A 16,131-nucleotide genomic window follows, 5' to 3' on the forward strand; every position below is an offset into this window, starting at 1 on the left:
TACTCGGTGGTTTCCTCTCTCTCTCTTCTTGCCCATTCACACACTGACCTACCCCTCCCACCCAGGATAAGAACACGGGCCCTGCCCCAGACTTAATCCAGATCTATTAAATCAGAAGAGATCAGGGATTTTATAATAATTCAACTCTTCCCCTCAAAAGAGACAGGTTTAATTTATGATAGCTTTTTTACCAGAATTTTTTTTTAAGAGTCCGTGAATAAGACTGACTTTTTTCTAATGTCAACAGAAAGGCAGTTTTTAAAATTGATGTTCTATAATGGTTTACATGAACCTTTATTTTTAATTAAGTAAAATGGAATAAAAAAAAAAAAACCTCACCTTGCCCCTATCTTAAAATTATTCTTAAACTATGTGCTGTATTGTCACCAGTTTAAAAATTCACAGAACAAAACTTAATCTTATTGTAGGACTGCATAATTCCAGAAATAAATCTTTCAAAAATATACGTTTATGGATGTAGGGCTAATTCTAAAATAGGTATCAACCAGGACTGCCTTTTTCTGCATTGCTCCAGATACTTGAAATATATACATCAAAACTGTCTATACACAGTAATGGGGCCACTGCTAGGGGCAGTATTATTCATAGAGATACAAAAATTGGATTGGCTCTATAAAATATTCTGTCCAGTTCTTATTGAAAATAGCCTAATAGAAATAAATATTCATGTATGAATCATTACAAAAATCATGACATGATAAAGTGACAATTACCTTCCGAAAGTGGTAAAAAAAAAAAACCCCACAAAACTGGAAGAAGAAAAGTATGGTTGGTGCATGTCTGCTACATTCCACACTCTATTCCAAACTGCTATGTGCCATATAATTTTATGATGTGGTAAGTAGAAACCTATACAGCAATTGCAATGATAAAGTGGCCACCAAACTTCAGGAGTCCCTGTATTTAGTTCTCCATGGAAAACCCACTGGCAAAGATCATGTGTAGTAAATATTTCTAATACTTACAAACAAGGTTTGGTTCATCTTAGACAAATAACTTATTCTTTTGCCACAAGTTTTTTGTTTTTTAAAGTTCCTCCCCACCCCGCCCCCAACACACGACATACACATTTTTTGAGGTGTAAGTGCCAAATAAAAATTGTAATTATTTAAGTGGTACAACATGATGTTAACCCAGATTTTCATCTCGAGAAGCAGGTGAATAGCTAACACGATTTCTTCAGTCTCTTCAAACTTAAATATCATTGACCTGGTCAAAAAATAATATTCCCCAACTTACATATAAATGAAGAGTCCAATTATGTTAAATGCAAACAGAAATTTCACTATGACTATGGTGAATTTTTTAGAAGCAAAATATGCCTTGCAAGATGATTATTACCTTTTCCTGTTTGTTTCCAAAAAGCCAGGTTTTCCTTTTGGATTGCTTAAAATAGTTACATCAACTCTCTCAGGCTGCAAACGTCTTTAAACTACTCTGCTGCAAAAAAAGAGGATGGCACACTTTCGATTTTCATAAATCAATAGACATCTCTGCTTTTTGTATACGCAGAGGTTATCTGTTCTTTAAAAGTATGGTTAAAAGCAGAAAAATTAAAGTATTCTTCAGAATATTTGTGTAAGTGAAAGTATCCAAATGGATGACAAGGGGACAGGTTTTAGGACTACAGAGAAAAATGAGCTCGGGAAATTCAGATATGCTACCATCAAGAGCAAATGTGAATCCTTGTTGAAGTTCAAAATAATGACTCAGATTTCAAGAGTTTCTTTTTCTCTTTCACAAAAAGAAATGTAATCTCTTTATTGATTATTTGAACACACACCCCCACCTCTGCCCCACAATCACAATGAATTCAATCACCCATGAGTCCTTTCACTAGGTGCTATAATATGGTATAATACATTATACGTTTTCTCAGGCTGTAATTTGGTATTTAATGAAACCAAACAGATTGCCTTAGTGTTGCTATGGGAACATTTATCAGAAGGAAAGGGGCTGGCAGTAAGCTATCTGCTGCCAAATGGGAAAGAATTCATTAGCTCTAGAAGACTGGCAGTCCCAAGAATCTTTTAAATATAGACATTAAGGAAAAATATTCAACTGACAATTTGGTTACACAATCCTAAAATCTCTTTTAACACATAAAGGTGAGAGCTGTGCAGTTCCCACAATAGTTGATAAAGGGATTCTGAACAAATTCAATGACAGTTGCAGATTTCTGAAGAATCTAAGAAAGGGACAGATGGGAGTTGGTTTATAAGAGAAAACTCAATTGCTCCCAAAAGAACAGGGAGGCCAGTGTCTTCACCAGCACACCATAGTTGCTCTGAGGCAGGCAAGCTGATTTCTCTTTTCCCAGGCAGAAGTCTTTAAGTGATGTGGCTATACATGCATTCTGTAGGAAAATTCTATCTTTCCAGTCTGTGCTCCTTAAAAACAACAAAAACAACAATAATCAAACGAACAAAAAAACCCCTGACATATAGCAGGTAGCTAAACAACTGATTTCTATTCCTTTGTTTTTTTTTTTTTTTGTAGAAAATAAATAGGACTCCCTCCTTAACTCCTGAAAATTAATTTTTGGCAATCAATCCACCCAAAGAGAAGCATTCTTAGGCGCACAAGCATGCACACCACTATATATATAGTTTATAATATCTTGTACCTGGATTAAAATTTCTCACTAACAAATCTGACTCTTCCTCTCCCTGTGAAAATTTCCACTTGGCTTCCCCTTCTTCCTTTTGCAGATGGGCACACCTTTGACACACCTTTTGTTAGCCAGTACTCATACCACCCCCTTCTGTACTCTTCCTGCATAACAGGGGCTGGAAGGCTAACAGCTACATTTCTCCCATTCTCCTGCCACGAAGGTTCTGGATAAGGCTTAAATTCTGCCAGTGAAGTGTACTCATGGGATGTGCAAAAGTGAAGGACAGTCAAAGTGATCCTTACTTACCCTAGCACCTGACATGTTATGGACTGTAGGCTTTGGCAAATGCTTGTTCATGACAGCCAATTCCACATTTTACTACCAGGAGCCAGCCTAGGGGCAGTGAGAAGTTATAGCTTTGTTGGGGTTTTCCTTATTTGTGAGGGGTGGCAATAGTTTCCTGGACATTTGTTCATAGTATGCAGTACAAGGAACAACAAAAACAAACAAACAAAAAAACCACTGACACTCTCCCCCTTCTTACAATTTTGCAGGTACTTAATTATTTTAAATTCTTTTTTGGTATGAAATATCTCATATTTCTGATTCCTGCCCTGAATCTTTCTCAAAAAAAAAAAAAAAAAAAAAAAAAACAACTAGTGATTGGATCTATCAAACTGTAGGATGTTTCTCAATCCACAAGTCAAGGTTGTGGGGTTTTCAGAGAGACTCACAAAAGCACAGAACAGAAGCATGTGTGAACCCTGAAACTGTTCGGTTAAGGTTTTAAAGAAGACACAACATTATTCTCTCATCCTTTCTTATCCCCACCCCTTCTGCAAGACTTAAAACAGACCTTCTGGAAAAGATGCATCTCTTCTTATTGTCATGCTCCCTCTCCTTCTCTCCTGCTAGTCCTTGAGCTTGTAAGAGGCCTGCAATGTGGAAGCAGGGCATGGGTGTTGGGATACCCACTGTGTTCTCCATTCTCCTCTCTTCCTTGTTCTGGTTTGTCTCTGGGTAAGTATACCATAACTTAAAGATTCTGGATGAATTTAGGAATGGAGATAGGTAAAGCAGATCTTGCATTGTTTTTAAGTCTACCTTAGGACATCAGGAAAGAATTCTCCACTTGGCTCAGCCTAGCACTTCTGCAGGCTGCACTGAGGATCAGAGCTAAAGGCTTAGCTAGTAGCTACTTATCATAATAAAGAGATTTTTCTCATGTTCCCTGGTAAAAGCTCATAGGTACTGACCATTGCTTTTTTGTAATTCCCCTTCTGGGCCATCATTCTCTCTACCTAGAAATGTCCACTGAAACTCATTTTGACACAGGACAAAACACTGTCCAAATATTACAAAACTTACTTGTTACATCAACAAAATTTACCTAATCTCAGAATTACCATCCATAAACAAGCAGTCCTTTATGAGATAGCATTTTATTTAAAATAAATTTAAAATAAAATTTATTTAAAAATTGAAATAAAAGGAACGCATCAAGCTACATTACTGAGATATACTCAAATTGACATTAGTTTGATGGTGGTGATAACCAGACCACAGACACATAAAAATTTCTATATAACAATAATAACAAAATGACTTTTATGTTAAATGGGACTCACCTCACCTAGTTTATTAAGAGAAAGGCAGATGGATGGTATTATGATAAAATGAACAATGGTAGAACACTGCAGACTTAATAAATTGGTGAAGTAAAATTTCAAGACTTAAATAGGTAGAAGCTGGAACATGTAGTCCATTTAGTAGATTAAAAAAATTAACTTGAATTTGCATGCATGTTCTGATTTATAAGTGTTTTAGGATGAGGCATATGCAACAACCACTCTTGACAACTCAACAAAGTTCTCCCAGGCAAAGAAATTCTTCTCCCTACAGGCAATCAAACACCAACATGTTGTCTTCAACACTCAAGTTTCATCAGTTAGATTTTCCTTTCACCTTAACCAATTGTTACCTCAGCCTTCTTGAACTACACAATCCAATGGTGTCTCATAACCCATTTTCGTGCCGAAACAGTGGACAGTTGTTCGGCTAGAGCAGTACAGTTCCCACCCAACAAAGATTTCCATTATGCAAAATTCAGTCTTGATACAGACATTCCATGTTTATTTCTGTGCCAATTCCTTTTGCTTCCTAAGGCTATTTTCCCCTAGACACTCTCCCTCCTCCAAAGAAGAGCTAAAAAAGAAAAGAAAAGAACATTTCCAGAATTTGGTTTCTCAGTGCCGAAGTCATATCTGCAAGTAGCATGCTATGTGGCACACCATGTGTCATGCTGTGCCACTATAAGTCTCCACTGGGCAGTTTATTTCCGTGGAGACTATCTTCTGTTATTTTGGATTTCCATATGGGCTTCATATTCCCTTCTATTAAGTCGATCATCTAGAAGTACCTAACTCATCAATTAAAAGATGGATTAAAAGAAAAAAGATGGATAAAAAAGATCATACCTCTATGGATTCCTAAGCAACAATAATACAAACACATTTACCAACTGCTATTTACATTTTATATTTCCTTAGGGTACATTAATACATCTGAGAGCCTGTAACACTGTGTCCAAGCCAAAGCAGTATGACTTATTTGCTCTGTACTTTTGATTTTAATAAGACCTAGATTATTAGAGAACAATAAGACAATTTTAAAAACTGAAATAATAACACATGGCCAGTCTCTCACTTTTTCCTGTCTCTCCTTTTTAATTATACTTGCAATTGAACATTTTAACCTGAATTCAGGAGAAAATTAGGCAAGGAATGATTTGCCTCAAGTCAAATCCCAATGTTTTCACCTGAATATGCCATTTAGTTTCATTAATTGAAGGAAGTGGCACAAATACTGAAGTATGTCTTTGTAGAAGGAAAATTTTGTTAGGCTCTATGAGTGGCCATGATAGCCTGAGAAGTCATGGTCTTTACTGGACAGTAGGGATAATGATTCGTACTATCTCTGTAGTGGGTCTTGGTTAAGGTAACTTAGGATCAAGTTGTTTCTGGATGCGCATAGAACGACATGTTTTTTGGGATACAGCTCAGCCACATGGTTATAGGACAAAGTTTTATTCAGGTAGACAGCTATAGTATAAAACATCTAAAAAGGGCTTAGCAAATATGTAAATCATTTTCAGTGGACTGAACAAGTATTTTACCAAGTGCCAAATATATTCTAGATGCTTTTCTAGACACTGAAAATAGAGCAATGAAAAAAATAAATATTACTGCTTTCTGCGAGTTTACATTCTAGTAAGAAAGACAGATAATAATATTTTTTAAAAAAATGAGCTACAAAGTGTATCACTGGATGGTAAGTGCAACAGAAGAAAATAAAATAAGAGTGTGTGACAGCAAGTACCCGAGAAGCAGTGAGGGTCAGGAGAGAGGACCACTGCTTTCTATAATGTGGTGAGGGAAGTCCTCATTGAGGTGAAGGTTACTTCTGAACAAAGACACAGGGGAGGTGAAGGCTGTACAGATATGTGAGTGATCAGCTCTCCAGCAAGTACAGAGCATGTGTGCGGAACAGAAAGGTGGCCAGGTGAGGCTGAAGTCAACGAAGGAGGGTGGAGGGAACAGGAGATGTAATGAAAGAGATATATGAACAGAAGTGGGGGGGAACTCAGTCTGTAAGGCCTTAATGATGAAGGCAAGCACTTGTCTTCTTCTGCAGCAGGAAGGGAAGCCACTTGAGGGATTGAGCAGAAGAGTAATATAATCCTACCTATGTTTTACCAGGATCACACTGACTGCTGGGTTGAGAATATGTGGCAAGAGAGAAGCTGGAGAACACTTACATGCAGGCCACTACAACAATTTGGCAAGGAAGCTCAGGCCTGGGCAGAGGCAGAAAGGATAAGATTTGTACAAATTCTGGGCACACTTTAAGGCGGAGCCATAAGGATTTTCAGAGACAATCCGCACAGGATATGAAAAATATAGAGACATTAAATGTATAGTTGCTGTATACCATGAGAAAGGACAGTAGAAAGAGCAGACGTAAGAGGGACAATCAGGAGGATGGTTCTGGACATGTTTAGACTTGAGATGCCGCTTACGGAGACAAATGGAGGGAATCAAGTAGTGAGAAATGGGGGCCCAGATCTAGAGGAAAGGACTGGGCCAGAGATGCAGATTGCATCAGACTGAGGATGGTTTTGAAAGCAAGAGTACAAACGTGATGTCCAAAGAGAGTGCACATAAAGAGAAGCAGTTGGACAACTAAACCCTGGGATGTTCTAAGAGGAGGAAGAAGCACCAAGATGAAAAAGAAAAAGTGGCTAGGACATAAGGGAGAAATAGGAGTATGTGGAATCCTGAAAACCAAGTGAAGAAAGTATTGGAAGGAGGCGAGAGTGTCAACTTGCCAAGAAGTCCAATGAAAGAGGACTAAAATTTGGATGATGGCAAAAAATATGCTCCAGAACTAGAAAACTGAATCTTATTTATAAGACCACAGATACTAAAAAAAAAAAAAAAAAAGACCACAGATACTACTCTTTGGAAATTGATTTTTAGGAGCTGCATAATCCTATCTGTATGTCTAGCAAGTAAAATCTTTTAATACTATGTTAGATATTTACATCAAGTCTTCTATATAGCTACATCTGCTTTTACAGATACAACGATCCACATCCACATCAAATCTACCACCTTAGCCTGATAAAGCAATGATAAACTCTGGGAACTAATTCTTGATAATTCTATCTTCCCTTTTACACTTATTTGCTGGGTGATTGATAATAAGCATTAAATGAAACAATGATAAAGCTACCCCGTAGACTGCAAGAGAACTGCAAACAAGAAACTGAGATACTGACTCTTCCACAAGGATAACTAACTACAATAAGGAGCTACAGATAAGTACCTAAACAATTATATCTAGACACAAGGGTCAACAACCAGGCCTGCTGGTTCACGGAAGATGAAACGGAGTGTCTAGTATGGTAATCGTGAATAGGCAATTTAGGAAACTGAATATTTTATCCAAATCCTAACAGAGCTTTTGGGAGAAATTTATATTCATCCTTTCTATACAGATTCAGCACAGTGCCTAGAGAAGGTGCTCAATAAGCAGTAAAGAGGAGAATGAATGGCGTTCATGCCCAGAGCTACTACAAAGGGCCAGGCGATTGGGCCCTACACTACTGCAGAGGGTGCTATTCACTGGGCTGCCTCATCATGACTTGCATACCTGACCACATGGTAGCCCTAGGGAGTGTCAATCAGCCTCTGACTTTTATACTGAAGTTGAAAAACAATCATGGTAATGGCATGCATATGCTAACTAACCCTTGAGATCAATGTAAACTGAAAACAGGCTTACAAAGATATGTCATGCAGGAAGAGTGAGTTACCAAATGCCTACATGTGGATTTGATAATTTTTACCTCGCTAAACGTGAATATCCTGTTTTCGGCATTTGCTTATAAAGAGAGCAGGGATTGATCATACAAATGCTACATACCAGAAACAAGAAATACCTTTTTTAATGCTGACTCTCATATGTGATGACTTTGCAACACTAAAGCAATCCATAAAAAGCACCTTTAAAAATTGCTGATCCAGAAACCATTTATTTACAAGCCATGTTTACAGGCCATGCTGGTGATTTCTATCCTTTAAAATTTGGGTAGTCATTGTTGATTCTGAATGACTAAAATGTTCATTTTACAGTGAGTGTCATGCAGCATGTTTTAAATTGAGGCAGTGTGTATTATAAGGCAGCCCTAAAGTGTTTGGCTCATTTCCCACATTTCTATCATTTTCCTTGTAAAATCTAGAATTTATTTTCTATCATCTTACCTGCATCGTCCTCATCACAGCCCAGTTAAGGGCCATAACGTAGGATACCACAAGATACTTTAAAGCCACAGACAAAAATGTAAGATTTCTGGATTACCAACTGAAATCACAAGAGAATAGTGACCTTAAAACAAATCACGCAAAATCTCTGTTATTTAAAGCCTCGAGACATTATTTTCCCCTTGATTATAAAAAACCACATAGAAAAACAGAGAAAAAAAAAAATCCTCCTACTTCTTACTGAAAATCACCCAAGGAGATCAAAAGCCAGAACCCAGTGCAAAGTAGCTGAGATGATCAGCTTTAATCTCCTTGACTCTCAGGGCTATAATTCTTCCCAAGAGTTGTCAAGCCACATTCAGCCATGTAACAAACACAGAACATTAGACAGAATTTAAAAACGAAAGCAATAATTTTTTTTATTTGCTAATTCAAATAATTAAATAGAAGCTAGCTAATCGGAAAGCAGCTAAAATCTGAGAAAGAGCAACAGGGGGTGAGGTGAGAGGTGTGAGAAAAATGAGAATTTTGTATTTGGCAAAAATGTCCACCATACTCAAATCAACCTCATACCTAGCAGCTCTGTCTCTGCACCATTTAAATTCATTTAAACTCTTATTTATTGAGCATCTACTAAATACCAATACATTGGTACATTAATGACATTGACAAAAATTCCTATTCCCCAAGAGTTCACATTCTAGGCTAGTCAAAATTATTTGGGCAATTGATAAATTATTTTGGTATTTTGAAAAAATGTTAAAAATCAAGTGCCCACTGGAAAAAAGAATTAACTAGAGTCTACAGGAATTCTTAATTGTTTATCTCTTTTATTTACTGATCACATTTTTCAATACTCACTAAAGGACAGGTACATAAAGCAAAGTCCTTGGGTGGCTGTCAGGAGTTGACACTCCTGCTCTACCATGTGTGTAATCTCCTTTCTGAGTCATTTTAAAATGATCAGTTTTTATCGTGGGGTGTGAATCAGGGTCATCTGTGAAGCTTTTGAAGTGTAGAGCTATATCCAGACTTACTGAATAAGAATATTCCACAACAGAGCTGAATACATGTATTCTTTAAAGCCTTACGGTTGGTTCTGATGCCAACTATAGAACAATCCTTTTAACAAACTCTTAGAAGGTTAACAGCATAGGCAAACACTGTGGGTAAAAGAATTTCCTGAGAAGTTCTACAACATGACAATAGTAATAATAATAATAATGATCACTCAAGCTTTGCACTTACTGTTTGTCTTGCATACTTCTAAATTATTTCCTGGTATACCTTCATTCAACTCTTACAACAACCATTATTATTTCTATTCTACAGGAAATTGGAACACAGGGAGGCTGAGTAACTTGGGTAAGGTCCCAAAGCTCTGTAGGCAGCAGGATTGGGTTCTGAATCCTGGCATGGTGACACTCAAGTGCCTGTGCTCAGTTGCCACTCTAGAGGAATTTATTCTAACCATTCATCTATTTACTAATTCACTTAGTAAGTGAATTAGGTATAGGTTCAAGGAAGACAGGCATGTCTCCATTTTTCTTCTGTAATACTTAGCACAAATATAAACAATTATATAATTTGTGTGATACCCATCTCTGCTAGGATATAAGGATCACATGAAAATAAACATGTCTCTCATTGACCCTGGGACCCCCCATATTTAGCATAGTCCCTGATGCATGGCAGCACTCCATAAATATTTGTTGACCAAGTGACTGCATGAATGAATAACAGTCTATAGAAGGCTGATGTGCATTTTCCACTGGAGGAGTCACATTTGGACATAGACTTAACCCAGAATGTTAATAATGCCCTAGAGAGCAGTGGGTGACAGAAAGAGAGAGTAAAACCCAGCACATCCAGAAGACCACTCAATTCTCACAACTGGCCCAGAAGAAGGCGGCAGAGGTTTTAGCAATTATGTTTTGAAGGCAAAAACGCTTGACAAGAGTGTGCCTGGTAATTCATGCTATATTTCCCAAACTTGAACTTGGAGTCAGAAACCTGCATTCAAATCCCATTCCTGACACTCCTACCTGCGGCTTTCGGCAAGCTGCTTAACATCCTTGAGCTTTGGCTCTCTCATTTATAAAGAGAGATATATACTGATCTTGCCTTTTATTCACAGGTATATCCCAGACACTTAGAACAGTGCCTGCCATGGAGTTGGCACTAAATTTATTGTCCAAAAGCAGTGCCATTGAAAGCCTTAAAGAAACATGTATGAGAGTGCCTAGCATTGTGACTAACGCTCTGTTCATCACAGTTCCCTTGTGACTAAATGTCCCTAAAATGTTATTCCCACTTCCCTTTCCCTTTAAAATCTTTAAAGGGGCCATCTCCCTTCCACATTTCAACTTCTTTCTGAGCCATGTGACCCCTTCCACAGTGAATCTTAGGAAGTTTAGACCTACTTCCGTGAAATCAACTAGTTCACTAATGCAAAGGGGAATGGACTCAATCTCTAAACCAGGACAGACTCTAACTTACACCAAGAATTCATTTACTTTCTCATTCCCTTAAGGCATATTAAACGTATGTATCTAAGTTTCCTTCTTTGTAAAAACCATGGCATCACTTTAATACATTTCACAATGATCCTATAAAAAAGGTTTCCGAAATTGCACCACTGCTTCATTATCACCAATTCAGATGAATAAAATCAACCCACTGCATAGTTACACATTAGATTTCTTCGTGCTAAGGCATCGTTACCTGGACATTTAAAATCAGCATCCCAAGATCTGTGAAATTCCATACACACATGAGCTCCATACATCCACTTTCCCGCCAGACTCCTCTCTACCAACATGCCTGCCTCCTTAGTATAGGAGCAGAGCCATCCGGCCAGTGCAACATGGCTGAGACGTTGAGGATGGCTCCTGGGCCCTGACACTGGCTTTTCGAGATTGAAGAAACTGTGCTTTTCTTCATTGGGTGTTACTTTTTTGCAGGGGGTGGTGGGGTGATGGTAGGTGTTATGTGAAAAACGTCCTATAGGCCCAGTTACATTGCTATGAGTAATACATGGATGTGTGGTGGGCAGAGTGTTTATTTAGCCTGTGGTAGGAGGGAGAAGGCAGTGCTTGGCAGTACAAGATTTTGCAAACCCGATGTGCTAAGGGAAAAAATCCAAATTTTAGCGGGCTTATTTTTTGCAACAGTAAAATGAAACACTAAGTGATTTCCACAGTTATATACAGCTTCAACAGTCTACATTTTTATCAACAGCTGAAAAACAACATTGTTATATTTACACCACACACTTATTCTTATGCACCAGGAAAGGCAGTGATGTCAGAACTTATAAAGATATAGCTACAGATAGAGATACAAATATAGATACAAATACAATTATAGATATACATATGAAGATGACAACCCTTTCTGAGTATAAGTTTTAAACAATTTGAAGAGGACTTTCATTCAACCTAATTTAACTTAATTTAATTAAGCTTTATTTTTATTTTTCAAAGTCATTTCTGATTAATAAGCTAACTGAATATAATAATAATTACAACAACCATGTCAATGCTAGTAATAAGATAGCATTTATTGATGTGATAGCATTATAAAAACCCAGGGAGATATCCATTAGTATCATTAGTATCATTCTTACTTCAGAGAAAGAAAATCTTATTGTAACACAAGGTGCAGAGGCTTTAAGCCATTTAACTAACAAAATGGGCAGATCCAGAATTTGAACCTAGACCAGTCCCACCCCAAAGTCCCAGCTGTAAAACATATTCCAAACATAATACTCTAGAATATTATAAATAACTGTAACAATAATTTCTTAGGGTAGAAGTGAAATGAAATAGGGAAATTATGCTTATGTAGGAGTTAAGGCCGCTGACTTCTACCTCCAGTTCATCTGCGAACTGGCTGAATGTCCCTGTAATGGAACAAACCTTTCTGAGCCTCAGTTTTTTTTTTTCCAAGGTTGAGGGAGAAGTTTACCTGAGCTGATATTTCTCAACTCTGTTTCTGTATGGTCTTTGGTCACAGAGAAGGTAGGCAATTATCTTTTTGTTAACCAGGGCCTCTCTGTTGTATATTTGAAGTTTTGGATCATAGTTCATTATTAAAAGACTTGGGTTGTTAATAAACAGTTTGGAAATCACTGAATTGAGTGATCTCTAAGCTTGTTGTTGTTGTTATATTCATGAGAGACACACAGAGAGAGGCAGAGACACAGGCAGAGGGAGAAGCAGGCTCCTTGTAGGTAGCCTGAGGTGGGACTCGATCCCAGGACCTGGGGATCACAACCTTAGCCAAAGGCAGACACTCAACCACTGAGCAACCCAGGTGATCCAAAGGATCTCTAAGTTTTTAAGCTCATTTGATATTTTATAGCTCTAGTAAATACTTATTATGTTTTCATTAACAAGGCTGGCTTCTTTCAGCATGACTTGTTTAATATTAACTCTTAAAACATGAACCAGAAATATTTCTTTTCAAGAAAGTGAAGTAACCAAACTAGCTGATGGATTAACTTTTTCCATTAAGATACCACAAAATTAGTTAGGGTTGGGGACTGAGTCACAGAAGAGTCAAGTGTTTAGGTGTCTTCTATTTTCTAAAAATAAACTTAAATATCCTTTGGTATTTATGCATTGTTGTACTCTGGTTTAAATCTTTTCTAAAGCATTTTCTTGAATTAAGTACAGCATTTCCTTTCAACAACATGTGAAAACCACAGGTATTAATTATAAGAATGACTTTTAGGACTAGAGGAACAGAAAGAATGTGTGCTCAAATCTAAATCTGAGATCAAACATAATTTGAAGTATGTAAGAGAAGCCAGTGGGCACCAGCTAAGGTCTCCTTCTTTATCTAGAATAATATAAACAGACATGCATTCTAAGTATGGGTAAGATGAGATCCTCAGCTGGCCAAGAAGAATAGTGAGGTGGGAGGAGGGAACATCTCCTGCAGTCACATTACAATAGCCGGCAATCACATAGCATCACAGTGCCAGACAATGCTTTAGGAGCTTTGAGGGTATTAATTCTCTTAATCACCACAACAATTCTTTGATCTCAACACTGAAGCACAGAGAGTGTAAGTAGCCTGAAGGGGCACAGTGCTGAGAGACCTAAGGATTGGGAGGTGACAGAGCTGGCATTTGATCAGGCACCCTGTGGCTTGCAAAAGGGTGTTATTTGTGAAATCGGAGTGGAGGGCTAGGGTAAGAGTCAAAGCCCTGAAAAACACTGGATGACATGAAAAAGATCTAAGAAATCCATAATGGTGGAAGAAAAAAATATGGGAATGCCCTGGAAGAGAAGATTAAAACACAGCCTGAAGACAGGAATAAAGAATTCTAGAAGAAGCTGGCCTGAGACTACTCGTTTTTGAAGCTGTATAAATCAGCAGGGGCCTACAGAGGACAAAAGCCTTCCTTCAGAGTAATAATGGGAGCCTTCAAGGTGATAGCTGAAATGGGGATGTAGGAGCCAGTCTGTGGTAGACTCCTGGGAAACGGTAACAACCAATTTTCAGTGAATAAAAGAAGTGACGTCCAGGTAATTCTTGCACCTTGCTGTCTGGCTCATTTTCTCAAGAGAAAACTGATACACAGTGGGTGAGTCAAGTGGCTCCAAGGTTATCCCAGCTGATTAGGGAGCAGTGCACTACACTTCCCACTATACTGCTTGCATTGTTTTTATCTGTGATGTTCCTCCAGAGTTACCACTTTTTTACAGTTCTTTTTTTTTTTAATATTTTATTTATTTATTTGAGAGAGAAAGTACAAGATGGGGCAGGAAAGGGAGAAGCAGACTCCCCCTGAACAGGGAGCCGGATATGAGACTCGATCGTGGGACTCCGAGATCATGACCCAAGTGGAAGGCAGACAGTCAATTAACTGAGCCACCCAGATGCCCCCCTTTGCTGTGCTTCTATTTGAGTATTTGCTAAGAAAGGAGTATCTGAGGAGCCCACAGGAAGTTAAAGCTGCCTAAGGCGCACGCGCGCGCGCACACACACACACACACACACACACACTGAGTACCTTATAATTCTGCAGCCATACACTATATTAAAAAATGCAAGTGCCTGAATCTGTCCCAAATGCTAGACAAGAAGGAAGAAACCAGGAAGTAACAGTCATTGGGTGTATGAAGCATCTTCCACTCTCTATTTGCAAATTGAGAGAGTTAGCCAGAAAGAAACCTCAGCAGGAGAGGGGCAGAATGTTGTTGGCTCTTTAGGCACAAATAAAATGAATAAAGCTGATTTTACCACACCGTGGAGTAAGTTTGGGAAACTAAAACATTCTATTTTGTTCTGTTTTCCACAGGAAATGGAGAATGAGATCTGTGGTAGACTTCCATTAGCATTATGTGGTCTCCACAAAACCCAACTTTCTCAAGTCTGAAGACATTTAAAGGTAATTATGGGGGAAGATGAGGGAAACATTTCCAGCAGTTAAATAGGGATAGTCATGGAATGGACAAACATCACGCCCCGCAGGTCATTACCTGTGCCCGGCTGCCAACTATGATGTAAGAATCAGAAGAAAATTCCAGGTCAAGGACAAAATGAGAAGGACATGAAGGGCTTACTCTATTTAAAGGTTAGTAGGAGGGGCACCTGGGTGGCTCAGCCATTGAGTGTCTGCCTTCAGCTCAGGTAGTGATCCTGGGGTCCTAGGATCGAGTCCTACATCCGGCTCCCCACAGGGAGCCTGCTTCTCCCTCTGTCTATGTCTCTGCCTCTCTCTCTCTCTGTGTCTCATGAATAAATAAATAAAATCTTTAAAAAATAAATAAAATAAAGATCAGTAGGGAAAAGTGAGTTAATAATGTGATCTATAGGCCAGGTAAGAGCAGAAAAACTCAAGTCTATCACTAAAGAATAACTCTTAAAATCTGCTAAATGTATATGAAAGTAGCACTGAACATGCTGCAGAAGTAAAATCATCAACGTTCTCCATAGTTCAGAAGCAAACAGGTGACAGAACAAAGGTGAGTGGTGGGCCATTGAGGAGGGGACCAAGGTTCTGGGCCTGACCAGGCACTAAGTAGCAGTGAGTGGCCTTGCCAGACCAAGTGCCCTTCAGTTTCCTCATCTGTGAGACTGGTGGTTGAAGTTATCTCTAAATCTCTTCCAAAAACAAAATTAAGATGACTGTTCACTGCAGGACAATAATCACAGGAAGAAAATTCAAATATTTCTCAAACGTAAGAATTTAATAATAGAGATTGATATGGCCAACAATCAGATATATGAGCAAATATTTAACCCTTAGAGGAATAAAGGAAGTGTTCATTAAGTTATTATGTTATTACTATTACTAATATGCAACCACTATAAAAATCCCTCTACCCCTCAAAAAAAAAAACCCCAAAAAACAAAAAAACTCAGTAAAAGAGGTCAACATCCAATAAAATCATCAATAGCTTATGATTAAAGGAGCACTGTTTATTTACATAACTTCTGGCACCGTATGTCTTAGGCTTTTCTCCCACACCAACCAATTTCTTAGGCTTTTCTCCCACACCAACCAATTTCTTTTCTTTTCTTTTCTTTTCTTTTCTTTTCTTTTCTTTTCTTTTCTTTTCTTTTCTTTTCTTTCTTTCTTTCTTTTTTAAGATTTTTTTTATTTATTCATGAGAGACACAGAGAGAGAGAGGCAGAGACACAGGCAGAGGGAGA

The 16,131-nt window shown here is 38.1% G+C and overlaps 1 protein-coding gene across 6 annotated transcripts in view; it reads right to left on the reverse strand.

The window, feature by feature from the left end:
* The window catches only part of PPP3CA (protein phosphatase 3 catalytic subunit alpha), a 310,204-nt gene that overhangs the window by 126,198 nt on the left and 167,875 nt on the right, over positions 1-16,131 (reverse strand). Inside the window, exon 1 of one of the 6 annotated variants that reach the window (XM_025423216.3) lies at positions 11,185-11,499. The exons of the other annotated variants lie outside the window; for them this stretch is intronic. Coding sequence (XP_025279001.1) covers positions 11,185-11,281 — 97 coding nt within the window. The 5' untranslated portion in view covers positions 11,282-11,499. Of the gene's footprint in view, positions 1-11,184; positions 11,500-16,131 lie in introns of those variants that run through there. 6 annotated transcript variants of the gene reach the window in all.

Source organism: Canis lupus, chromosome 32 (genome assembly GCF_003254725.2).
Source record: "Canis lupus dingo isolate Sandy chromosome 32, ASM325472v2, whole genome shotgun sequence".
Taxonomy (NCBI): Eukaryota; Metazoa; Chordata; class Mammalia; order Carnivora; family Canidae; genus Canis; species Canis lupus.